This window comes from Antechinus flavipes, chromosome 1 (genome assembly GCF_016432865.1).
Source record: "Antechinus flavipes isolate AdamAnt ecotype Samford, QLD, Australia chromosome 1, AdamAnt_v2, whole genome shotgun sequence".
NCBI lineage: Eukaryota > Metazoa > Chordata > Mammalia > Dasyuromorphia > Dasyuridae > Antechinus > Antechinus flavipes.
Window position 1 is genome coordinate 716,982,156 of NC_067398.1, and position 23,400 is coordinate 717,005,555.

The 23,400-nt window shown below is 68.2% G+C and overlaps 1 protein-coding gene across 3 annotated transcripts in view; it reads left to right on the forward strand.

The window, feature by feature from the left end:
* DEPDC5 (DEP domain containing 5, GATOR1 subcomplex subunit) overlaps window positions 1-13,856 on the forward strand; it is a 73,355-nt gene extending 59,499 nt beyond the window's left edge. For 2 of the 3 annotated variants that reach the window (XM_051973172.1, XM_051973173.1), the window contains exons 32-43: window positions 2,083-2,191; window positions 5,499-5,564; window positions 7,901-8,037; window positions 8,280-8,357; window positions 8,639-8,771; window positions 8,877-8,985; window positions 9,179-9,403; window positions 10,170-10,339; window positions 10,492-10,663; window positions 11,643-11,703; window positions 12,082-12,164; window positions 13,332-13,856. In XM_051973172.1, coding sequence (XP_051829132.1) covers window positions 2,083-2,191; window positions 5,499-5,564; window positions 7,901-8,037; window positions 8,280-8,357; window positions 8,639-8,771; window positions 8,877-8,985; window positions 9,179-9,403; window positions 10,170-10,339; window positions 10,492-10,663; window positions 11,643-11,703; window positions 12,082-12,164; window positions 13,332-13,624 — 1,636 coding nt within the window. In that variant the 3' untranslated portion in view covers window positions 13,625-13,856. The remainder of the gene's footprint in view (window positions 1-2,082; window positions 2,192-5,498; window positions 5,565-7,900; window positions 8,038-8,279; window positions 8,358-8,638; window positions 8,772-8,876; window positions 8,986-9,178; window positions 9,404-10,169; window positions 10,340-10,491; window positions 10,664-11,642; window positions 11,704-12,081; window positions 12,165-13,331) is intronic. The other variant, XM_051973174.1, reaches the window with a different exon arrangement.
* Window positions 13,857-23,400: the final 9,544 nt, after the last annotated feature.

Here is a 23,400-nt window from a genome sequence, read left to right on the forward strand (position 1 = left end):
GGCAGAGAGAGGCCCGGCTTCCCGTCGTGGCCGGCGGTCCTGCTCCTCGGCCTCTGCCCGTCTGACTGAGCGGTCACACCGGGGGTTCCAAGGCCTTCTGGCCCCGGTCTGCGTCTCCTGCCCCGTGAGAGGGTCACATTACCCGAAGTCCGGCCTTCTCCCCGGCCCGGCCCTGCTGCCTCTGAATCTGGCCCTCGTCCCGCAGGCGTGGGCAGCATGGCCGAGGTCTGGGCTGCCCTTGGGGAAGGCGTCCTCGGGGGGAGGGCGAGCCCGCGGGCACAGCCGGGTGGGAGGCTCCGAGCTCCCGCCTCCCCTCTCGGGGCAGCTGCCTCTCCTTGGGGTCCCTGTGCGCAGGGCGGCCAGCCCTGACTGGCAGCGAGCCTGCTCCAGCCCCCCAGCCCCTCCCCGGGGCTTCCGGCTCTTCCTGCCCTTTGCAGCGGGCGGAACACGCCTTGTCCCATGCGGCAACTGTTTAAATGGGGACTGAGAGGAAGGAGATCTCGGGGCAGCTTTGGGGAGGAGGAGGAGGATGAAGGAGGAGGAGGAGGAGGATGAAGGAGGAGGAGAGGAGGAAGAAAAAGCAGCAGCTGCCATTTAGGTGACACTTTCTGGTTTGCAACGTGCTCTAGAAACATTTTCTGATTTGAGCCTCACAACATGTGCTGTTAATTATTCCTGGCTTACGGGTGAGGAAACTGAGGCAGACAAAGGTAGAGTGACTCGGCGATGTGTCTAAGGCTGGATTTGAACTCAGGCCCAGGGCTCCATCTGCGTCCTCATGTGGCCTGGAGGAGGTGGGAGGGGCCACGACTGCCAGCTCAGGCCTTGAAGGCCATGTGGGCGGGTCCCTTCTGCTCCCTCCACCCACAGACAGGGGGCCCCCGGCTGCCCCCCCCCAGCTGCCCTTGGCCCTTGTGGCCGTGCCCTCGGCCTCGGGGACCTCCAGGGGTCACCGCAGCTTCTCCGCTGGGTGGTGGCCCCCCCCCGGGCCTCTGTCCCCCCCCCCCGGCCTCTGCCCCTCCCCAGGCACTGTGGGGAAACGGCCTCCCCTGGGCAGCACTTCTCCGGGGGCTGGGGCTCCTGTGGCCCCGGGGAAGGAGACGCTCAGTGGTTAGCCCGCCCTGGGCAGAGGGGCCGGGGGTCAGGGCCTTAGCCCACCGTCCCCGCCCCCCCGGGGCCTTTCCTCGGTTTGGCCACTCGGAGGCCCAGCCTTGGCCTCCCTCCCTCCGTGGGCAGGGCCAGGGTGGCAGGACTGGGGGGGGCCCTGGGAGGCGCTGGGAGCCCCCCCCATCCAGGGCCATCAGAAGGAGCCGGATCTCTCATTCCAGGAGGGGCCTCTCGGTGCATGACTCATTTGGCAAACGTTTATTAGGCTCTTGCTGGATATGGGGGGGGGGTGCCTACAGCTAATACTATAAGGGAGGAGAGCGGGGGGAAGGAAGGCTTCCAGGCCTACGAAGGGGCCCGGGGACGCAGAGAGCGCCGGCGTTTGCTGAGGGACTAGTGGTGACCCCGTGAGCTAAACCCTGGGTCACAGCAATGGAGGCTTAGAAGGCTCCGGGGGCCTCCTGGCCAGGCAGCATCAGGAGCCGGCTTGGGACCCAAGTTTCTCCTGCCTCCAAGTCAGAGCATGAGGGAGCACAGAGCGAGGAGCCAGGGCCAGGGGGAGCACAGACTGGGAGGCAGGACCAGAGGGAGCACGGAGCGGGAGGAGGCAGGGCCAGAGGGAGCACAGACTGGGAGGAGGCAGGGCCAGAGGGAGCACAGACTGGGAGGCAGGACCAGAGGGAGCACAGAGCGAGGAGCCAGGGCCAGGGGGAGCACAGACGGGGAGGCAGGACCAGAGGGAGCACGGAGTGGGAGGAGGCAGGGCCAGAGGGAGCACAGACGGGGAGGCAGGACCAGAGGGAGCACGGAGTGGGAGGAGGCAGGGCCAGAGGGAGCACAGAGCGGGAGGAGGCAGGGCCAGAGGAGGAATGGAGAGGGAGGAGGCAGGGCCAGAGGGAGCACCGACTGGGAGGAGGCAGTCAGGGCTCTAATCCGCTTGCTCAGCACGTCTCAGGGCTGTTGTTCACCCCTTAGGTGCTTGGGAGAGCAGCAGGCCAGCCTGCATGCTGGCAAGGGCCCTGCCCATCCGGCGGAGAACAGCAGCGTGGCGCTGACGCCCACCTACCTGGACAGCCCTCGGAAGGTGAGCAAGGGCGGCGCTGCCCCCACCCCCATCCCACTCCAGGAAGGCCCGTGGCCCCTCCCACTCCTGTGGGCCGTGGCCTTTCCTCCCCCGCTGGCCTGCTGAGTCCCAGCTGTGAGCGGCCGCTGCTGCAGCCCGGAGCCTCTCTTGCCCCTCCCGTCCCAGAGGACGCCATTTTTATCATCACGAAAGACGCCTGGACTTTGTTAATGAGAGTTTTAAAAATTGACGACTAGGGGCTATTGTACAGAAGAAATACTTTGGGAAGTGAGCCGTGGAACACCACGCGGGCCCGGCCCCCGGCCCCCCGCGCCCAGAGCTCCGTCCGCAGACCCGGGCTCCCCGGCCCTTTGCCCTTCCTCCTGTCTCTTCTCGGCTGAGGGAGGAGGGGGAGCTTGTGGGGGGTGTCAGGAGAAGGTTCCGTTTCTGGAGTCGGAGGGGCGGTCGGCTGCTCTCGGGCGCCCCCTAGATCCCCCCCCCCCCGGTCTCCTCGGCCCATCGGTCCCGGCGTCCCCTCTCAGACCCCCTCGGAGGCCACTGGCCGCTCGTGCCTCATTCTCGCCCACGTTGGTGGCTCATCGGGAGCCGCTGGCTTCGGCGCAGTGAGAGCCCCGTCCCCGGCGCAGTGAGAGCCCCGTCCCGGCGCAGGGAGGCAGCCCTGAGTGTCCCCGGGCAGTGCCCCGGCCTTGTCCGGACGCCCACGGGGCTCACCTTCGTTAGCTGGTCAGCGGCCCCTGGGAGGCAGCTCCGGCCCCACCGCGCGGCCGGGGCGTCCGAAGGGGCGGGAGTCGCCTGTTCTCGGGAGACGGGGCTGCCCGCGGCTCATTCTCTCCTGAAGAAACCCCGGCAAAGCGGAGTCGGTTCAGAGGAGGGGCCGGGCCTGGGACGCGGTTTGTGGCCCATGGGGGGAGGCGTTCAGGGGGCGAAGGAGCCCGTGAGAGAGTGGGCGGTGTCCCCGCGGGCACCAGGCTGAGGGGAGGCGGTGGATGCCCCGGGCGCCTTTGCACCGGCTTCCTTGAAGGCCCCAGAGACCCGGCGAGCGCCGACGGCGAGGAGAGCTCTCCTAGGGAAGGAGAGGGAGCGACGTGGGGCCCGGCTGCGCGTTCCGGGGGATTCCGGGCAGAGATGCGGCGGGGTCGGCTCCTCCAGCTCCTTTTACAGAGGAGGAAACTGAGGCGCGCCGGAGCAGGGAGTGGCCCAGGGCCCCCTGCTGGGGAGAGTCTGAGGCTGGGTTCCAGGTGTGCGCCACGGTGCCCCCGACCCGCTGGGAGAGGGGCCCCGGGGAAGGGGAGCGCCCGAGCCGGCCAGGCCACCGTCCCCTTGTCGGGCAGTCCCTCCCCCGCGGACCGGAGAAGCGCCGGGTGGTGCCCCGGATGTGGGCGCGGCCCCGCGAGAGGGGCCCTGGGGAAGGCGGAAGTCCCGCCCGCGGGGCAGCCCCTCATCAGCGGCCCAGCGTTGGAGCCCCGGGAGGGGGTGGGGGGGGTAGCCGGCGAGCAGAGCCTTGGATCTGAGCTGGGGGACCCCCAGACGGACCTTCTCCATTTCCCTCAGTTTCCTCATCTGTAAAAGGGACCCCCCCCCAGGGTTACCATGAACTCCAAAGGAGGCCCCCTGGGGCAGGTGCTTGGCACCTCAAGTGCCACAAACACGGCTTGGGCCTGGGGACCGGCTGGCGGCTTTCTCCCAGGACCCGCCCATCGGCCACCGCGGCCTCTGAGATCCCCTTTGGCCCCAGATCTGTGGCTGCGGGCGCCTCCGTGGCGCAAGGGGCCTCGGTCACCCAGCCCGTTTGATTGGACCGTTCACTTTCGGCTTCTGGGGAATCTGGTGGAACTGTCCATCAGTCCACAAGTGTTTATTTCGCACCAACTTCCGGGGATGAACTTTTATCAAGCACCTGCTCTATGCCACGGATGAGCATTTATTAAGCACCTGCTCTATGCCACGGATGAGCATTTATTAAGCACCTGCTCTGTGCCACGGATGAGCATTTATTAAGCACCTGCTCTATGCCACGGATGAGCATTTATTAAGCACCTGCTCTGTGCCAAGTGATGGAAGGGAAAAAGACAGAAGTTAGAGCTCTACTCCTACCTTGAATCATTCCAGTCTTGTCTGACTTCCCGTGGACCCATTTGTGGTTTTCTTGGCAGAGGTACCTGAGTTGGCCATTTCCTTCTCCAGTTCATTTGACAGACGGGGAAACTGAGGCACACAGGGTGAAGTGACTCATCCAGGGTCACACAGGTCGGGGTGTCTGGAGCTGGATTTGCACTCGGCCTTCTCCAGGCCGGTGCTTTAGCTCCTGGGCCACTTAGCCGCCCTCCCCGCCTGAGGGAGAAGCCTGTCTTTTATTGGGAAAGTCGGATGTCCCCAGTGTCCCAGTTAAGCTCTAGGAGGGAGCAGGGCGGGATGACCGGGGCTGGCAGAGCCTCTCGGGCGGCCGCCTCCCTGCAGACCAGGATCCGGGGGGCAGGGCTGGGACTCAAACCCGGCCCTTTGGGATCAGGGGAGACGGGACCAGAAAAGCACAAGGTGTTCACAAAGGCCCCAAAGAAACCTCCTGGCCTTCCTGCCTCCTCTGCGCCCTGATCCCAGAGGAAGAGAAATGACTCGGGCAGCGCGGCCCCTCGGGCCCGGCCTCGGGAAGGCAGCTCAGACAAGAGTGCGGACTGAGTCTGAGGAGGCGAATTCGAATCCAGCCCCGGGACCTCGGGGCCGCCTTTTCCCCTTTTGTAAAATGAACGGCTTGGACTCCCTGGTCTCTGCGCTCTGGGAGGATCCTGGCGTTCTCTGTGGAGGGAGGAGGCTTCTGAGAAATGGCGGAGGGAGAGAAAGGGAGAGGATGTCACCAGACGGAAGGAGAGCGCCGAGGACGTGCCCCTGGACATGAGTCGGCGCAGGGAGCTGAGTGCGAATCCCTGAGCCTCGGGGGTCCAGGCTCCTCATTGGGCACCATGGGCGGCCTCCCTGCCCAGAGTCTGGCTGCTCCCCCGGCATCCCCGGTGCCTAACACGCTGCCCGGCTCACAGGGGGCGCTTCCCGGCTGCCGGGCCGACAGCGTTGGGGGCTGCGCCCGCCCTGCGCCAGGGGCTCCTCGGGGCCGCTCTCGTCCTCCCTGCCGGGCCCGGGCGCCCCCCCCCGCCCCCGCCTCTGCAGAGAAGCCTCGGGTTGGTTCATTTGCTGTCCTGTTGTTCTCCCCTCCGGTTCTTTCTGCTGCCCTGCCCCCGGCCCCCGTGACCGCCTGCTGGTGCCCTTCACCTCCTCGACCCGACCCGGCGGCCGCCTCTTCCCCTGCCGCCTCCAGGAAGGGGCCTTCTTTACGGAGTCCGTCCGCAGCCCACGTCCGGCCGCCTCCGCCTTCCACCCCCAGGTCAGTCAAACCCCCGCCACCGTCTCCTCTGGCCGCACAGGCCGGGCCACGGACTCGGGAGGAGGCTGGGCGGCCCCGGGAGCCTCTCTGCCCACCTCCGGGCTGCCCGGGCCCCGGGCCTCGGCTCTCGGGCTTCGGCCTCGGCTGGGCCGGTCCCTGGCGCAGCCTCTCCCCCAGAAGGACTCCCGGCCTTCACGTTCTTGCCCCTGGTCCGACGGGTTCTGTTCCTGATCGGTTCTTGTTCCTCCTGCAGGGATGGAGGGGGAGGGGGAGGAAATGAGCATTTATCCAGCGCCTGCTGTGTGCCTGGCGCTCAGCAGTGTTGCCTCGGTTGTCCTTCCCGCACTCGTCCCGCCTGAGCTGCCCGCCGCTCCCTCCTGGCCCGGGCAGCATCTACGGGCCCCTGGTGCCCTTTGGGAGCCAAACGGCAGTTTTTAGGTCAGCCAGGGTTCGGGGGGCGGCGCGTCGGGCCCAGAGTCAGGAGGACCCGAGTTCAAACGCAGCCTCAGACGCGGCTTCCCCGGGTGACCCTGGGCAAGTGCGCCGCCTGCCTCAGTCTCCCTGCGGTGCCGTGGGGCCCTAACAGACCCCCCTCCCAGAGCCCGGCACCGCGGGCCAGTGCAGAGCGGCCATCGTAGAAAGGGCCCCGAGCCCTGGGCCCCATCCCCCTCCTCTTCTTCACGGCCGCAGGGTCGGGGCCCGGCTCTTCCCTTGCCCGTCGGGGACCTGCCTGTGCCCGGCCCAGCCCCCGCGGCACCGAGGAAGCGGCTCCTTGTCTCGTGTCCTGCAGAGGGGGCAGGGCCCGGGACCCCCGCACCCCTCGGCCGCAGGAAGGGGGGCCGGCCCACGCGGGGCCTTCTCCGCTCGCGCCCCCTTCAGGTGCCGCCGGGCAGAGCCTTCTCTCTCCGGTCGCCCAGGGAGCCCCAGGGGGCGGTGCTGCTGAGGGTGCTGGGGGCGGCTGCTTCCCCCGGGGCCCGAGGCTGGGAAATGAGGCTCGGGGACCTTGATTCCACAAACGTTTATGGAGTGCCGCCTGTATACGGAGCCCCCTGAGTAAGCCGGGCCCCTCCAGGAGGGGTCACAGGGGCGTTCTGCGGGGCTGGCAGGAAGCGGGGGGAGGCCAAGAAGTTCTTGGGGGGGTCACTGGGCTTTAGGGAGGGATGTCAGAAAAGCAGGGGAAGGGGGGGCAGGCAAAGCGAGGCTGGGCGCTCCCGCTTCTCTCAGCGAAGTGCCCGGGGGTGCTCGGGACGTCCCCCCCGGGAGGAGCCTGGGAGCCGAGAGCAGGTGATTGGGGGAGGCCCCGAGACCCACAGGGCTGCTCCGGGCGGTTAGAGCGCTGCGCCCTCAGTGGCGTGGCAGGGTCTGCCTCGGTTTCCTCATCTGTACGATGGTGATAATGAACAGCACCCACTTCCTCGGGCGTATCCACGAGGTGCCACATAAGCGCTAGCGCGGGCCCGACTTGTTTGTTGGGCCCCCCCAGCCACGGAGGGGGGAGCAGAGGAAGACCTCTGACCCGAGGGCGGGGACTGGCCCAGAGTCACGTGACAGAACCCCCGCGGCCCTGCCCTCGTCCCCTCGCCGCGGCTCCTGTGAAAGGGAGGCTGATGCTGGGGGGAGAGTGGGCGGCAGCAGAAGTGCCAGCCTGGGGGCAGCGCCGCGGGCAGAGTGAGGCTGGCAGCACCCCCAAGGCGGCCCCCTCGTCCGGGGAGCCCGGCAGTGAGCAGCCCCCGCTGCTGTGGGGGGAGGAGACCCCGGCTGAGCGGCACTCGGGGCTGATGGCCGGGGGACCTGGGCAGTGCGGCCACGGCGAGCGGCGATGGGGAGGGGGGCGAGCGGCTGACCCGAAGGGGCCCCAGAGGCATCTCTGCCCGTTGTCCTGCAGTGGGCGCCCTGCCCCGTCCCTGGGGAGCCCTCTGGCCCTCCGCCTTCCCGGGAGAGCTGGCACTGGTCACTCCCCAGGCCGAGCGCCCGGCCCGGGCCCCAAGGCCCAGAGTGAGCAGGGCCGGCCCCCCGGAGCGAGCCTTCCTTAAGCACAGGCCCCGCTGCGTGCCTGCCTGTCGGGGGTCCCCGCCCGCCCCGGCCTCGGGCCCCCCCGCCTGGTTTGGCGACGGGATTGGCGAGGATTGGCAGCCGATGCCCAGTGCTCCCCGTCCGGGACCAGTCTCTGTGCCCCCCCACGTTAGCGCCCGGCTGGCGCGGAGCCGGGCGCTGACTCGTCTCCTGGGTGGGCAGCGGGACCCCACGTTCCTCCGCACGGGGCGCGGCCCCCCGGGGCCTCCTTCCGCAGCGCGCCCCGGGCCGGGGGGCCCCCGCTGACCCCGCACGTCCCGCAGGTCTCGGTGGATCAGGGCCCCGCTCTGGCCTTGGACGGCGTCGGCCCGGGTGTCAGCCTGGGGCAGCCCGCGGACAGAGGCGGCGCGCAGACCGCGGGGGAGCCCGGCTGCCCGCCCGCAAACCCCGGCGATGGCAGGTGAGACGCGGCCCCGGAGCCTGCTGGGAGTCCTCGGGCCGTCGCGCTTCCCAGCGCTGGTCCGGGAGCGGCCGGGCCCTTCCCGTGTGGGGAGTCCGTGGGAAGGCTTCCCGGAGGAGGCGGCGTCTGGCCCGAGGGAAGAGACCCGAGAGAGGCCTCTGGGGAGGGCGGGGGCCCCCCGCGGCCACGCTGAGGGGGCTCCGGGCCCAGAACGGAGACCAACGCTGCCCCCCGTGTTCCAGCTCCCAGCAGCTCCCGACCAGCGCGCTGACCACCTCCTCCACGCTGCTGGAGATCCTGGAGGCCATGAAGCACCCCTCGTAAGTGGCCGGAGGCCGGGGGAGGGAGGCGGACGTGGGCCTGGGAACAGGGGGCCCGGGGCCTTCTGGGAAAGGCAGGGAAACGGGCTCTCCCAGCCCCCTTTGCTCAGGCTTGGCCTCCTTCCAGGAGCCCCCCAGAGCCCGGGGCTCCCTCTCTGTCCCTCCCCTTCCTGGCGCTCCCTGGAGGACGGCGGGGGGGCGGGGGTGAGGCTGCCCCCCGGGGCTCGGCCCTTGTCGGCGGTGTCCCACTGAGCTGTGCCCCCCCCCCCCGGCGGCTCCAGGACGGGGATCCAGCTGCTGTCGGAGCAGAAGGGCCTCTCGGCGTCCTGCTTCATCAGCGCGGAGGTCGTGCACTGGCTGGTGAGCAGCGTGGAGGGCGTCCAGACCCAGGTCATGGCCAGCGACATCATGCAGGTGAGCCGGGCGCCCGTGGGGAGCGGGGTGGGGGTGGGGGGAGCCCCCTGCGCCCTCGGAGCCGCCCGGGCCCCGCCCCCGCCTGACCCTTGCCGTCTCCCCTAGAAAATGCTGGAGGAGCAGCTCATCACGCACGCCTCGGGGGAGGCCCTGCGCACCTTCATCTACGGCTTCTACTTCTACAGGATCGTGGGCGACAGGGAGCCCGAGCGAGGTCAGCGGGGGCGGGGAGGCCGTGGGGGGGGGGGGGGTTCTCCGGGCCGGCCGGGGCTCCGCCCCCAGCTGCCCCCTTGGGCCTCTCGGGGTGTGGGGCCTCCTGGTCCCTCCGTGGGGGGCGGGGGGGAGCCCCTGGGGGGGGGGCGACAGCAGCCCCCGGCCCGGCCCACCCTCCCTCGGCGTCTCCCCAGGGGCCCTGCAGCAGCCCGCCACGTGGCACACGGCGGCCATGGACGACTTCACGGCCTTCCAGCGCAAGTGGTTCGAGGTGGCCTTCGTGGCCGAGGAGCTGCTGCACTCGGAGATCCCGGCCTTCCTGCTGCCCTGGCTGCCCAGCCGCCCCGCCTCCTACGCCAGCCGGCACAGCTCCTTCAGCCGCAGCTTTGGCGGGAGGAGCCAGGCCGCGGCGCTCCTGGGTACGTCACGGACGGCGGCCGGGGGCAGGGGCCGTCCCCTCAGCTTCCCGGGGGTCTGCGGGCCGCGCTCTCCAGGGTGCTGACGGCCTCCCCGAGGCCTTGGGGAAGGGGCCGGCGAGGCCGGAGGGCGGGGGAGGCCGGGGCTGGGGGCCGGCCCTGTCAGCTGTGCCATCCCCCTGTGCCACAGGCCCGGGTCCCCCCCTCGGCCCCAGGGGCCGCTCGGCCGAGCCCACGCGGAGTCACCGCAGCCCCCGGCCTCAGGGCCCTGTCTCCCACCTTCCCCCAGGGGGGCCGTCCTAGACCCGGCAGGCTCCGGGCTGCTCCGGGGCTTCCCGGTCCCCTTTCCCCTGCTCCACGGCTTCCGAGGCCCCCCAGGCTCAGGCGGGTTCGGCACGTCGGGTCCTTGGAGCCTCCCCCTTTCCTGCGGTGCCCCCCCCGATCATCCTCAGCCCCGCCTCTGCCCCCCGAGACTCGGCCCCGAAGCCTCCTCTCCCCCAGGCCTTTCTCTTTCCCTCCTTGTCCTGCCCCCGTGGGCAGCCCCTGGGCCGGCCCAGTGCAGGAAGGGCAGCCGAGCCGAGGCTGAGCCCCTGTGAGGCCCCCAGCCTGGGGAGAGGGGGCTGGTCAGTGTGACCTCGGGCAAAGGGAGAGGCGAGCGAGCGGGGGGCCAAGGGGTGGGGGAAAGGGGCGGGGCCAAGGTAGGGGCCGAGGGGCGGGGGCTCAAACCGAGAATGCCCCCCCCCCGCCAACTCCCCCCATCCCCACCCAGCGGCCACGGTGCCCGAGCAGAGGACGGTGACCCTGGACGTGGACGTCAACAACCGCACGGACCGGCTGGAGTGGTGCAGCTGCTACTACCACGGCAACTTCTCCCTGAACGCCGCCTTCGAGATCAAGCTGCACTGGATGGCCGTGACGGCCGCCGTGCTCTTCGAGATGGTGAGGGCCTGGCCGGGCGGTGGGCGGGGGGCGGGACCCCCCCCGAGGGAGCCCGGGATTTACTCTCGGGGGACCCGGGGGTCGCCGTCCTGCCCCCGTCTCGGGGCCCGCCGGGCAAGCGCAGCAAGGGCTGAGGCCCGGCCTTCTCTCAGGTTCAGGGCTGGCACCGTAAGGCCACTTCCTGCGGCTTCCTGCTGGTTCCGGTTCTGGAAGGCCCCTTCGCCCTGCCCAGTTACCTGTACGGCGACCCGCTGCGGGCCCAGCTCTTCATCCCACTCAACGTCAGCTGCCTGGTGAAGGAGGGCAGCGAGCACCTGTTCGACAGTAAGGCGGGGCCTCGGTGCCCGGGGGAAGCCCAGGGGGCGCGGGCGGCCCTCCCTCCCACGGCCCCTAATGGGTGGGACGCCCTCGCCCCCTGGTTCCGGTTTCAGGAGTTCAGCCCTTGGTCACGGTCTGGCTTCCCGTGGGGCCATCCAAGCCCGCAGCCTCCCCAGTCCCTCCTGGCGTCCGCCCTGAAAGCAGGGCCCGTTTTTGGGGAGAGCCTGTCCCTCTCCCTTGTGGGAAGCTACCGTGTGCGCCCCCGAGGGGTGGGATGTGTCCCGTCCCAGAAGGGGCAGACTTAGGGCCGACCCCCACTTTGCCAGCCAGAATCCGAGGAGCCAGAAGGAGGCGCCTGGGGGGCTGCGCCCCCCACCCCCGCTGTCCCTCGGGCCAGGACGCCTCCTCTCTGAGCCCCTGCCTCTGGGTCGGGGGGGGGGGGGGGGGAGCGGGCTCGGCTGCACGGCTGCTTTGTCTGGGGATGCTGCTGCCTGCATCTGCCCCAGGGGGCTCTGGGCCAGCAGCCGCCGCAGTTGCCATGGTGACAGTCAGGGAAAGGTACCGCTCTAAGTGATTAAGGACCAGCAGCTGGAGGCTCGCGCTGGCCTCCCTTGTGCCCTTTGTGCGTCATGTGAACGTGCTCCAGATTTTTAAAAGCCAAAAGCTGGATAGAGTGTTCAAAGGGAAAGCACCGAGCCCCCCAAGCCTCTCTGGGTGCTCCAGCACGCACATGGAGGGACCCCCAAAGGGCCACCGGCCCCGCTCGGGTTTCTGGGGACAGCTTCCTCCCCATCATGGCGGCCTGTTCCTATGGCACAGCCCGCCCACTGTGGCGCGGCCCCTCCTGTGGTTCAACCCCCTCCCGTGGCGTGACCCCCTCCTGTGGCGCGGCCCTGCTGGCCGGCTGGGAAGCCTCCCTGATCCAGGGCGTTGAGCCCCGCCTCCTGTGCCCCCCTTGCCAGGCTGACCGCACCTTTCCCCCCAGGCTTTGAACCAGAAACCTACTGGGACCGCATGCACCTCTTCCAGGAAGCCATCGCTCACAGGTACGCCAGGTGCCAGGCGGGTTTGGGGCACCAGCCCTGTGATGCCAGGGGACCCCGGGCTCGCCCCTTCTTTCCCCAGGCTCTCGCCCACACCTTCTCCTGCACCCCTGGGGAGCGGTCCCCTCCCCCGCCCCAGTCCATTCCTGGCTCTGTCCGTGGCCAACTTCCCAGCATGCTCTGGGCCTCTGCTGTCTCAGCCTGAGCCCTTCAGAGCTCTCCTCTCTGCCTGGTCAAGCCCCGGGGGCCGAGTTCAAGTGGTGGGAGCAAGGCCAGGATGTAGAAGGGGCGGGGCTGGGGAGCCACGTCCGCCCAGTCAGTCCTGTGGGGCCGGGCTGAAGAGGGGGCTCCTCGGCCCTCACGCCCCCTCCCGCTCCTCAGGTTCGGGTTTGTGCAAGACAAGTATTCCGCCTCCGCCTTCAACTTTCCTTCGGAGAACAAGCCGCAGTATATCCACGTCACGGGTGAGGGCGCGGCCGGGAGACCCTCCTGGGGACCGGGGGGCGGCACCCAGCCTTAGTGGGAGGAGGGCGTCACACGGCGGCCCGTCCCGGGCCCAGAAAGACCCCGCTCTGGCCGGGGACCTCGCGGCCCCGCGGCCTTCCCCTTCGGGCCCCGCCTCCCAGGGCGTGGGGCAGCCCCCGGGGCAGCGCCCTTCCTGGTGGCCTCCGGGACGGTCCCCCACGTGGCACAGGCCCCCGCCCCTCCCCCGGCCTTGGACGGAGCCGGAGTGGGGGGAGGAGGCCTGGCCTGGAAATGTCTGCCCCAATTCCATCGGTCTCCAAACCTCACTTACGTCACCTCGAAACTGGGTTAAGCGCCCGGTTAAAAATGGATCCTTCTCCCTCCCTAAGCGGCCCAGAGGAGGAGGGGGCGGGGTGGGTGCTGTCCATGGTGGGAGAAGGCGTGTGTGGCTGCTGCTGGCTCTGGGAGTGTGTGCCCATGTGCCCGTGTGTGCCCATGTGCCCGTGTGTGCCCGTGTGTACTCATGTGCCCGTGCGTGTGCCCGTGTGCCAGGTCTGAGTGTCGGGGTGAGTGTGAGCAGCCCGGAGCCAAGTTCTGGATTCGAGGATTCAGAAGGCCTCCAAGCTGGGGGCTTGGCTCGGAGGAGGGGCCGGGCCCTGGGCCTTGTGCAGGACCCCCGTGCCAAGGACTGTGGGACCCTGGGCTAGGAAGGGCCTTCACTGCTCCCCTTCCTCCTCCCCGTAGTTTCTCTGGTCGGGAGCAGAGCGAGGCTCCTCCCACTTCCTTAGACATGTCCCCCCCCAGCACGGTCCCCCTGCCACAGACACTCCGGCTGGCCCGGGCCTCCCAGTGGGAGAGCAGAGCGCCCCCTTGTGCCTCGGCTTCCCCCTCTCTGACCTCCCCGTGGTCCAGGGCCGGACCCTTCCAGGTTTCCCCGTTGGGACTCCTAAGGCCCCTCCCATCCGGGGGGCTGTGCCCTCTTTGTCCAGAGCAGCATTTCCCCCAGAATCCTCTCTGGCGCAGCTTGTAGGGACCACGTTCACCTTCCCGGTGGGGGTTCCCTCTGTGAAGGCCGCATTCGGGCCCAGGGTGGGCCCCTCCGGTCACGGGCGCCCCAGGGAGCCGCTCCCCCGGGCCTGACGGCCCCTGCCGCCCTCTCTCCGCAGGGACCGTCTTCCTGCAGCTGCCCTACTCCAAGCGCAAGTTCTCGGGCCAGCAGCGGCGCCGGCGCAACTCGACCAGCTCGAGCGGCCAGAACCTGTTCTGCGAGGAGCGCGTGGGCTACAACTGGGCCTACAACACCATGCTGACCAAGACGTGGCGCTCCAGCGCCACTGGCGACGAGAAGTTCGCCGACCGGCTGCTCAAGGACTTCACCGACTTCTGCCTCAACCGCGACAACCGCCTGCTGGCCTTCTGGGCCGGCTGCGTGGAGAAGATGCACGCCAGCGCGCCCTGAGCGGCCGGGGGCGATGCCGTGGGTGTGGGCACGGGCCGGGCAGCCTCCCCGGAGCCCCGGCCCACTCAGGGAAGCGGGCATCGGGTGGGGGGCGGGGCGGCGCGGCCCCACTGTGCGCCACCAGGTTCCCCTCCCCCCCAGAGGGTGTAAAATAATCCTGTGAAATAATGTCAATACGAGTGTACATAGCTGTAAATACGCAGAAGAGAAATAAAAACCGAACCAGCCTCTGCCTCCGGCTTCCTCTCTGGGCAGTGGGAGGGTGCCCCCCTTGGAGCAGGGATGGGGGGGCCTGAGAATGAGGGATGTCGGGGCTGGGAGGGGGCTTAGAACAGGGGGTGTCAGAACTGGAGGGGCCGGAAAACAAGGGAGGTAATGGGGGATCAGGGTAGTTTAAAACAGAATGTCCCAGACGGGAGGGGCTTTATTACATTGGATGTCAGTGTGGGTGGGGATGGCTTAGAACAGAACATTCCATGTGGGGGAGGTGGGAGTGGCTTATGTCAGGGATGAGAGGGACTTGAGAACATGGGATGTCCGTGGGGGGTGTTGCTTAGAATAGAACGTTCCATGGGGGAGGAGCTTAAGGACACTAAATGTCAGTGGGAGGTGGGAGTGGCTTAAATCGGGGAATGATGGGTGGGAGGGGCTTAACGACACAGGATGTCAGTGGGAGTGGCTTAAGTCGGGAAATGTCGAACGGGAGGGACTTGAGAACATGGGATGTCAGTGGGGGGTGTGGCTTGGAATAGAACGTTCCAGATGGGGGAGGAGCTTAAAGATACTGTCAGGGAGGAGGTGGGATGGCTTGTCAGGGAATGACGGATGGGAGGGGCTTAAGGACACTAAATGTCAGCGGGGGAGGCGGGAGGGGCTTAAGTCAGGGAATGTCAGGGATGGGAGGGGCTTAAGAACATGGGATGTGGGGGGTGGCTAGAACAGAACGTTCCAGATGGGGAGGAGCTTAAGAACACTAAATGTCAGCGGGGGAGGCGGGAGGGGCTTAAGTCTGGGAATGTCAGGGAAAGGGGGTTTGGGAACCCGGAATGTCAGTGCGGGGTGGGGGGGTTTAGGTCCGGGGATGTCAGGGATGGGGGCGGCTCTAGAACGCGGCGGGAGCTGCTTGAGATGTTCGCAGTTTAGAATGGGCGCATCCCCGGGGCCGGAGAAGCGGTGACTTGTCCAGGGTCACCCGGGGTGGCAGGAGGCGCGCCCCCTTCCCGTTGGTGGCCCCCCCAGGCCCCGCCCCCGAGGCGCTGACCCAGCGCCGACCCCGCGCGGAGAGGGGGCCTCGCTCCCGGGCTGTCCCCAAGCAGTGGCAACAAAGTGTCGCCGCCCCGCCCCGCCCCCTCCGGCGCCACCCCGGCTCGTGCGGATGCGCCAGCCCGCCGACCACACCCACGGGCCAGGGTCCGAGCAGCCTCTGCAGCTCCGGCCGCGGCGCAGGGCGCTGTCCAGGGCCTGTCCCGCCCCCCGCAGCCAGCCCGGAGTTCGAGGTGAGGTCCTCCCCTTCGGAGCTGGGGGGAGGGGCTGGGGCGCCGCCGGGCCTCAGTTTCCCCGGCTGCCGGGAGGAGGGAGTGGCCCGAGGGCCTCCTCCTCACCAGCAGTGCGTCCTGAGGCGCCGCTCCGCCCGGCGGCCAAGCCCAGGATCCACTGCCCGGCGTCCCCGCGGGCCACCTCGGGTTCTAGGCTCTCATCTCCCCGGGGAAGTCGGAGCCCTCAGGCCCCTCCCCCCCACAGTGTAATTTCTGGTACCCCTCCCCCTCTGGCAAGCTGTCCTAAGGCCCCTCCCCCTTTGGCAGTGTCTTCTAAGGCTTCTCCCCCCATTGACAGTCTGTTTCTAGAGTGAGTTTCTAGACTTGACTAGGGGTCTGGGACCCTCCCCCTTCGGCAGGCTGTGTTCTATGACTCCCCCCACCCCTGCCATCCCCTGACCTTTCACAGACCCGGAGAGCCTCCCCACTTGCCTTAGTTGCTCACTGTGTCCCATGTGGGGTCCCGTCCCCTCTGACTTGGGGTTCTGGGTTGTTCCTGCGGCTCCTTCTAGCTCTAGGCCTCCGGTTTGGGAAGTTCCCCTGCTCGCCGCCCTGACTCTCCTTTCCGCTCCCACAGACTCTTCCATGGAGACCCCCGAGGGCCCCCAAGCGGGGATCTCTCCCGTGATGGGTGAGCCCCCCGCCCCAAACCTCCCGCTGCCACCTGCAAAGGCCGAGGCCGTAATCCCTGCTGAGGACTCCAACACTGACATGCAGTGGCTGCTCCAAGCCCCCCGGCTCTGACACCCCCTGTTCCGAGCCCCCTCCCAGCTCCGTATTTCTGTTCTAAGCCCCCTCCCAGCTCCGTATTTCCTGTTCTAAGCCCCCTCCCAGCTCCGTATTTCTGTTCTAAGCCCCCTCCCAGCTCCGTATTTCCTGTTCCGAGCCCCCTCCCAGCTCCGTATTTCTGTTCTAAGCCCCCCCCAGCTCCGTATTTCCTGTTCCGAGCCCCCTCCCAGCTCCGTATTTCCTGTTCCGAGCCCCCTCCCAGCTCCGTATTTCTGTTCTAAGCCCCCTCCCAGCTCCATATTTCTGTTCTAAGCCCCCTCCCAGCTCCGTATTTCTGTTCTAAGCCCCCTCCCAGCTCAGTATTTCTGTTCTAAGCCCCCTCCCAGCTCCGTATTTCCTGTTCTAAGCCCCCTCCCAGCTCAGTATTTCTGTTCTAAGCCCCCTCCCAGCTCCGTATTTCTGTTCTAAGCCCCCTCCCAGCTCAGTATTTCTGTTCTAAGCCCCCTCCCAGCTCCATATTTCCTGTTCTAAGCCCCCTCTCAGCTCCATATTTCTGTTCCGAGCCCCCTCCCAGCTCCGTATTTCCTGTTCTGAGCCCCCTCCCAGCTCCGTCTTTCTGTTCTAAGCCCCCTCCCAGCTCCGTATTTCTGTTCTAAGCCCCCTCCCAGCTCCGTATTTCCTGTTCTAAGCCCCCTCTCAGCTCCATATTTCTGTTCTAAGCCCCCCTCCCAGCTCAGTATTTCTGTTCTAAGCCCCCTCCCAGCTCCGTATTTCTGTTCTAAGCCCCCTCCCAGCTCAGTATTTCTGTTCTAAGCCCCCTCCCAGCTCCATATTTCCTGTTCTAAGCCCCCTCTCAGCTCCGTATTTCTGTTCCGAGCCCCCTCCCAGCTCCATATTTCCTGTTCTAACCCCCTCCCAGCTCCGTATTTCTGTTCCGAGCCCCCTCCCAGCTCCGTATTTCTGTTCTAAGCCCCCTCCCAGCTCCGTATTTCCTGTTCTAAGCCCCCTCCCAGCTCCATATTTCCTGTTCTGAGCCCCCTCCCAGCTCCGTATTTCCTGTTCTGAGCCCCCTCCCAGCTCCGTATTTCCTGTTCTAAGCCCCCTCCCAGCTCCGTATTTCCTGTTCTAAGCCCCCTCCCAGCTCCGTATTTCTGTTCTAAGCCCCCTCCCAGCTCCGTATTTCTGTTCTAAGCCCCCTCCCAGCTCCATATTTCTGTTCCGAGCCCCCTCCCAGCTCCGTATTTCCTGTTCTGAGCCCCCTCCCAGCTCCGTCTTTCTGTTCTAAGCCCCCTCCCAGCTCCGTATTTCTGTTCTAAGCCCCCTCCCAGCTCCGTATTTCCTGTTCTAAGCCCCCTCTCAGCTCCATATTTCTGTTCTAAGCCCCCTCCCAGCTCAGTATTTCTGTTCTAAGCCCCCTCCCAGCTCCGTATTTCTGTTCTAAACCCCCTCCCAGCTCCATATTTCCTGTTCTAAGCCCCCTCTCAGCTCCGTCTTTCTGTTCTAAGCCCCCTCCCAGCTCCGTATTTCTGTTCTAAGCCCCCTTTCAGCTCCGCATTTCCTGTTCTAAGCCCCCTCTCAGCTCCGTATTCCTGTTCTAAGCCCCCTCTCAGCTCCGTATTTCTGTTCCGAGCCCCCTCCCAGCTCCATATTTCCTGTTCTAAGCCCCCTCCCAGCTCCGTATTTCTGTTCCGAGCCCCCTCCCAGCTCCATATTTCTGTTCTAAGCCCCCTCCCAGCTCCGTATTTCTGTTCCGAGCCCCCTCCCAGCTCCGTATTTCTGTTCTAAGCCCCCTCCCAGCTCCGTATTTCCTGTTCCGAGCCCCCTCCCAGCTCCGTATTTCCTGTTCTAAGCCCCCTCCCAGCTCCGTATTTCTGTTCTAAGCCCCCTCCCAGCTCCGTATTTCTGTTCTAAGCCCCCTCCCAGCTCCGTATTTCTGTTCTAAGCCCCCTTCCAGCTCCGTATTTCTGTTCTAAGCCCCCTCCCAGCTCCATATTTCCTGCTCTAAGCCCCCTCTCAGCTCCGTATTTCTGTTCCGAGCCCCCTCCCAGCTCCATATTTCCTGTTCTAAGCCCCCTCCCAGCTCCGTATTTCTGTTCCGAGCCCCCTCCCAGCTCCGTATTTCTGTTCTAAGCCCCCTCCCAGCTCCGTATTTCCTGTTCTAAGCCCCCTCCCAGCTCCATATTTCCTGTTCTGAGCCCCCTCCCAGCTCCGTATTTCCTGTTCTAAGCCCCCTCCCAGCTCCGTATTTCCTGTTCTAAGCCCCCTCCCAGCTCCGTATTTCTGTTCTAAGCCCCCTCCCAGCTCCATATTTCTGTTCCGAGCCCCCTCCCAGCTCCGTATTTCTGTTCTAAGCCCCCTCCCAGCTCCGTATTTCTGTTCTAAGCCCCCCCAGCTCTTCCGTTCTCTGCCTCTAGGTGCCAAGCTGAAGCAGTTCCTGGCCGTGCTGGAGGAGCACCGGGCCTCCCCGGCCCCGCCGCTGGAGCTGGTGCACTTGGCGGCCCGGCTGTGCCAGGAGCTGGCGACCGTGCCCCTGCTGCTGCTGGAGCCGCTGGCCGAGGGGGTGCTGGGCAGCCCCCACTGGCAGTACTTCCTCTCCAACATCGAGATGGTCAGGACGTGCGTCCTGGTCCTGGCCTGCCAGGGGCAGTACCCGTCGGCCTGCAGGCTCCTCGAGGTAGGCGGGGAGGGCCCGGGGGCCGTGCCCTGGGCGAGCGGAGGAGCCCGTGCCCGTCCCTCCTGCAGCAGCCTCGCGGCTCCTGGTGGCCCGGCCGAGCCCCCTTATCTGGCCTTCAGAGCCCCCGCTCTCGCCCGCCCGGGGCTCTCCGCCTGCCCCTCCACGTGTCCTGGCCGCTCCCCCGAGGCCTCCATCTCTCACCTCCTCGCATGGGTCCTGGCTGCCCCCAGTGCCCAAGGCCCCTGGCTTCCCCTCCAGGAAGCGGCTCCCACCCCCTGGCTCTGGAGCCTTCCCTCAGAGTCGCCTCCGGCCCGGCTTCTGGCGTGTCCCCGGCTCCTGGGGGGCAGGGCCTGGCCCTCCCCAATGCTTAGCCCGGCGCCCGACCCTTGTGGGGCTCACGCCATCCTGTCCGGGGGGTTTCCTTGGCACGGGGGGCAGCGGTCGGCCATTTTCTTCTCCGGTGGATGGAGGCAAACCAAGGTGGTTGCCCAGGATCACGCAACTAGTGACTGTATGGGCCCCATGTGAACCCAGGTCCTCCTGGCACACAGTAGGCGCTTAATAAGTGAGGCTTGCCCAGGATCACACAGTTCGGGAGCATCCGGGCCCCATGTGAGCCCAGGTTTTCCTGGCTGCCTCCTGGCACACAGTAGGCGCTTAGTACATGTGGCCTGCCCAGGAGAGTGGCCGGGGGCTCCCAAGCCGCAGGTCGGTCTTTCTGGCACCAAGGCTAGCTCCTTTTGGATGCTGCCCTGACCTTCTCCACGGGCCTGTTTTTCATTGGTCAAACGTGAGTCAGTCGGAGTAGATCGGGAACCTCAGATCCTGGATCTAGAGCAGGAACGGCCCGCAAGGGCCGCCCCCCCGGCCCCCCAACACCGCGGAGGGGGCCCAGATCCCGGGACGCGCGGTGGCCGCCCGAGACCCTCCTCGGGGCCAGGGCCGGAAGCCGCCGCTCCTGAGGGCCCGGGCTGAGACCCCCCCGCTCCCCCCGCAGCACTGCAGGGAGGCCGGCGACTCGGAGCAGCTGATCCACCTCTGGCACGAGATTCACTACCGCAAGGCCATGGACAAGTACCGGGTGGGCGCCCTGACCCCCGTGCAGAAGTTCCGCTGCCGGAAGAGGTACCGGGGACCCCGAGCGACCGCGTCCTGGGGCTGGGCAGCGGCCGGGCTGCGCTCATGCTCCGCTCCCGGCCCTCTGCTCTCCCCCCCAAGGAACCCTCCTCCTCCCTCCCTCTGCCCGGAGGGCATGAAGAGCCGCAACTTCTCCAAAGACGTTCGCCACAAGCTCCTGGGCTTTGCCTCCAGGGTGACCATGAACCCCAACAGGGAGCAGCGGGTAGGTGGGGGCCGGGCTCCCCTAGTACAGCAGGCAGGTGGGGGGCCAGACCCTGCCCCCCGAGCACTGAGCACTTCAGGGGCTTTGGGGGCGCCCAGGGTGGCTGCCCCTTGGCCACTCGGTACAAGAAAGGTGGGAGCTCCTGGGCTCCCTGGGCCTTTGCCCAGCTGGGCCCGTTTGAGAGTGAGGTTCCAGAAAGGGAACGGGTTCAGGGAGACCTCGGGCTGGGGGTCTAGGCCAGAGCTCCCTCGTGGCCCCCGACCCCTGGAGGGCCTGGGACCGTCGTGAGGTCACCCCAAGCCGGCTCGCCGATCTGGTCACTCCGGCCGTTGGGCAGCCCCTTCCCTGGCGGATCGGCCTCCCGGCCTCCTCCGGCTCCGGGCCTGGCCAATGGGGCAGCCCCGACACACACCTTTCTGCAGAAGCCCCCCTGGTCTCGGGGCTGCCCGGGCATGTTTGGGTTCTCTGTGCCTTCCTCCCAGCGGCCTGTGATGTCCGCGCTGCCTTGGGCCCCCACTTGTGGCGGGCAGCCTCACCCCCGGGGTCCCCGACTTCCCCCGGCCCCACCCCCGGGGTCCCCGACTTCCCCCGGCCCCACCCCCGGGGTCCCCGACTTCCCCCGGCCCCCAGGATCCCCGACTTCCCCCGGCCCCACCCCCGGGGTCCCCGACTTCCCCCGGCCCCCAGGATCCCCGACTTCCCCCGGCCCCACCCCCGGGGTCCCCGACTTCCCCCGGCCTCACCCCCGGGGTCCCCGACTTCCCCCGGCCTCACCCCCAGGGTCCCCGACTCCCCCCGGCCCCCGGGATCCCCGACTTCCCCCACCCCCGGGGTCCCCGACTTCCCCTGGCCCCCGGGATCCCTGACTTCCCCCGGCCCCGGAGTCCCCGACTTCCCCCGGCCTCACCCCCGGGGTCCCCGACTTCCCCCGGCCCCACCCCCGGGGTCCCCGACTTCCCCCGGCCCCACCCCCAGGGTCCCCGACTCCCCCCGGCCCCCAGGGTCCCCGACTCCCCCCGGCCCCCAGGATCCCCGACTTCCCCCACCCCCGGGGTCCCCGACTTCCCCCGGCCCCACCCCCGGGTTCCCCGACTTCCCCCGGCCCCCGGGTTCCCCGACTTCCCCCAGCCCCCGGGATCCCCGACTTCCCCCGGCCTCACCCCCGGGGTCCCCGACTTCCCCCGGCCCCGGGGTCCCCGACTTCCCCCGGCCCCGGGGTCCCCGACTTCCCCCGGCCCCACCCCCGGGGTCCCCGACTTCCCCCGGCCTCATCCCCGGGGTCCCCGACTTCCCCCGGCCCTGGGGTCCCCGACTTCCCCCAGCCCCCGGGATCCCCGACTTCCCCCGGCCCCGCGCCCGGTTCCCTGACCTCCCTCCACCTCCCGGGGCCGCAGGGCAGACTGGCGCTGGAGACGGGGCTGCAGGTGCACCAGATCTACAACTGGTTCGCCAACTACCGCCGCCGGCAGAGATCGTCGGTGCAGAGGCAGGAGAGGTTCCCGGGGCTTCCCCAGGAGGAGGAGCCGGCGCCCCCCCTCGCGGCCCAGCCTTGGCCGGACCCCGGCCCTTGCAGCCGCCAGCCCGAGGGTAGGCTTCCCTTGGTCTCCAGAGGGGGCAGCTCGGCGGGGAAGCGTGAGGGCGCCCCTCCTCCACCGCCGCTCCTTCCCGACCCCTAAGCCCCTCCTTCTCTGCTTTCAGCCCGATTCCAGGGAGAGGGTCACCTGGGGCCCCCCGAGCCCCCCCTGGGTCCTTGTGAGCTGGCGTGGGAGCCCCCCCTCCTGGGCCTGCGGTGCCCTCCGGAGGAGGGGCTGGCCAAGAGGCTGGACGCCAGGTAGGGCAGCAGGGCTAGCTGGGGAGGGGGGGGCAGGAGGCCTCGAGGAGCTCCCGGAGAGTGGGGAACAGACCCGCGGGGAGGAGGCCCCGGAGCTGGGCCTTGGAGGATGAGCTTGGGGAGACGGGTCGGCAGGAGGGGACCCACACCCGGCCCGAGGCAAGCGGAGGGGGCCGGGAAGGGGGGCCCTGGGCTCCCCGGTGGGGACCCTCCTCTCCGGCTCTGGCTCCCCCCTCTGCAGGGAAGCTCCGGTCGTGGCGGGTTTGCGGGGCCCGGCCCCTTCCTCTCTTCCCTTTCCTTCTCCGAGGCTCCTCTTCCCGTTTGGGCCTTTGGAAAGTCTCAGGTCCCCCCTCCCCCCTGTGATTCTGCTCCCGTGTTCCCGGCTGCCTCCCTCCCCCGCCTGGCCCAGCCTGACCGCTCTCCCCCTGCCCCCCCCCCCTGCCCCCCCCCCCTGCCCCCCCCCCCTGCCCGGCCTCTTTCCGGCTCTGCCCCCAGGTTTGTGAGGGGCAGCGAGATGGCGGCTCAGAAGCCGGGCCCGGACCCCCGGACCCTCATGCTGACGGCGGGAGCCGGCTTCCCCATGGAAGGCCCCGGCGCTGCCATGTGCCCCCCGGCCTCCGCCGGCAGGCCGGGGCCTCTCCTTCCCGCCCCGGCCCCCTGGCCCGAGAACTTCGTCCTGGGCCCCTGCGGCGCGCTGCCCGGCCAGCTTCCTGACACCCTCTATGGCCGAGAGCTGGAGCTGCTGCCCCCGCCGGGGGCCCCCCCGGAGCCGGCCCCCCTGGGGCCCTTCTCTGCCTTCTGGGATCCCCGGGCCTCAGGTCAGCACCCAGCCTCCCACAGCGACCTGAAACCCTCGTTTTATTCAGACGGGGAAACCGAGGCTGGGGAAGCGGATGGGAGTCAGCACACTTAGAGCCTGGCCGTGAGCCGGCCCGGCCCCCGCCTGGGGCTTTCTGGGCAGAGACACAGGAGGGGCCGCCCTTCCCTTCTCCAGCCCCTCCAGAGGAGGCAGCAGAGGGGGGCGGGGCGAAGGGACTCCTCACACAGCGGGTCGGGGGGCGAAGGACTTGTCCGGGGTCACACAGCGGGTCAGGAGGCGAAGGGACTCGTCCGGGGTCACACAGCGGGTCAGGAGGCGAAGGGACTCGTCTGGGGTCACACAGCGGGTCGGGGGGGGCGAAGGGACTCGTCCGGGGTCACACAGCGGGTCAGGGGGCGAAGGACTCGTCCGGGGTCACACAGAGGGTCAGGGGGCGAAGGGACTCGTCCGGGGTCACACAGCGGGTCGGGGGGCGAAGGACTCGTCCGGGGTCACACAGCGGGTCAGGGCCCCCGCGGCCGCCTCCAAGGACCTGGGCCCTTTCCTACTCTTCCCAGGAAATCTCGAGGTCCTGTCACAAGCCCCAGATGCTCAGTTTCACTGAAGGGGGCCCCACAGAGAGGTGGGGGAGCCCCCCCGGAGCCGGCCCCCCTGGGGCCCTTCTCTGCCTTCTGGGATCCCCGGGCCTCAGGTCAGCACCCAGCCTCCCACAGCGACCTGAAACCCTCGTTTTATTCAGACGGGGAAACCGAGGCTGGGGAAGCGGATGGGAGTCAGGACACTTAGAGCCTGGCCGTGAGCCGGCCCGGCCCCCGCCTGGGGCTTTCTGGGCAGAGACACAGGAG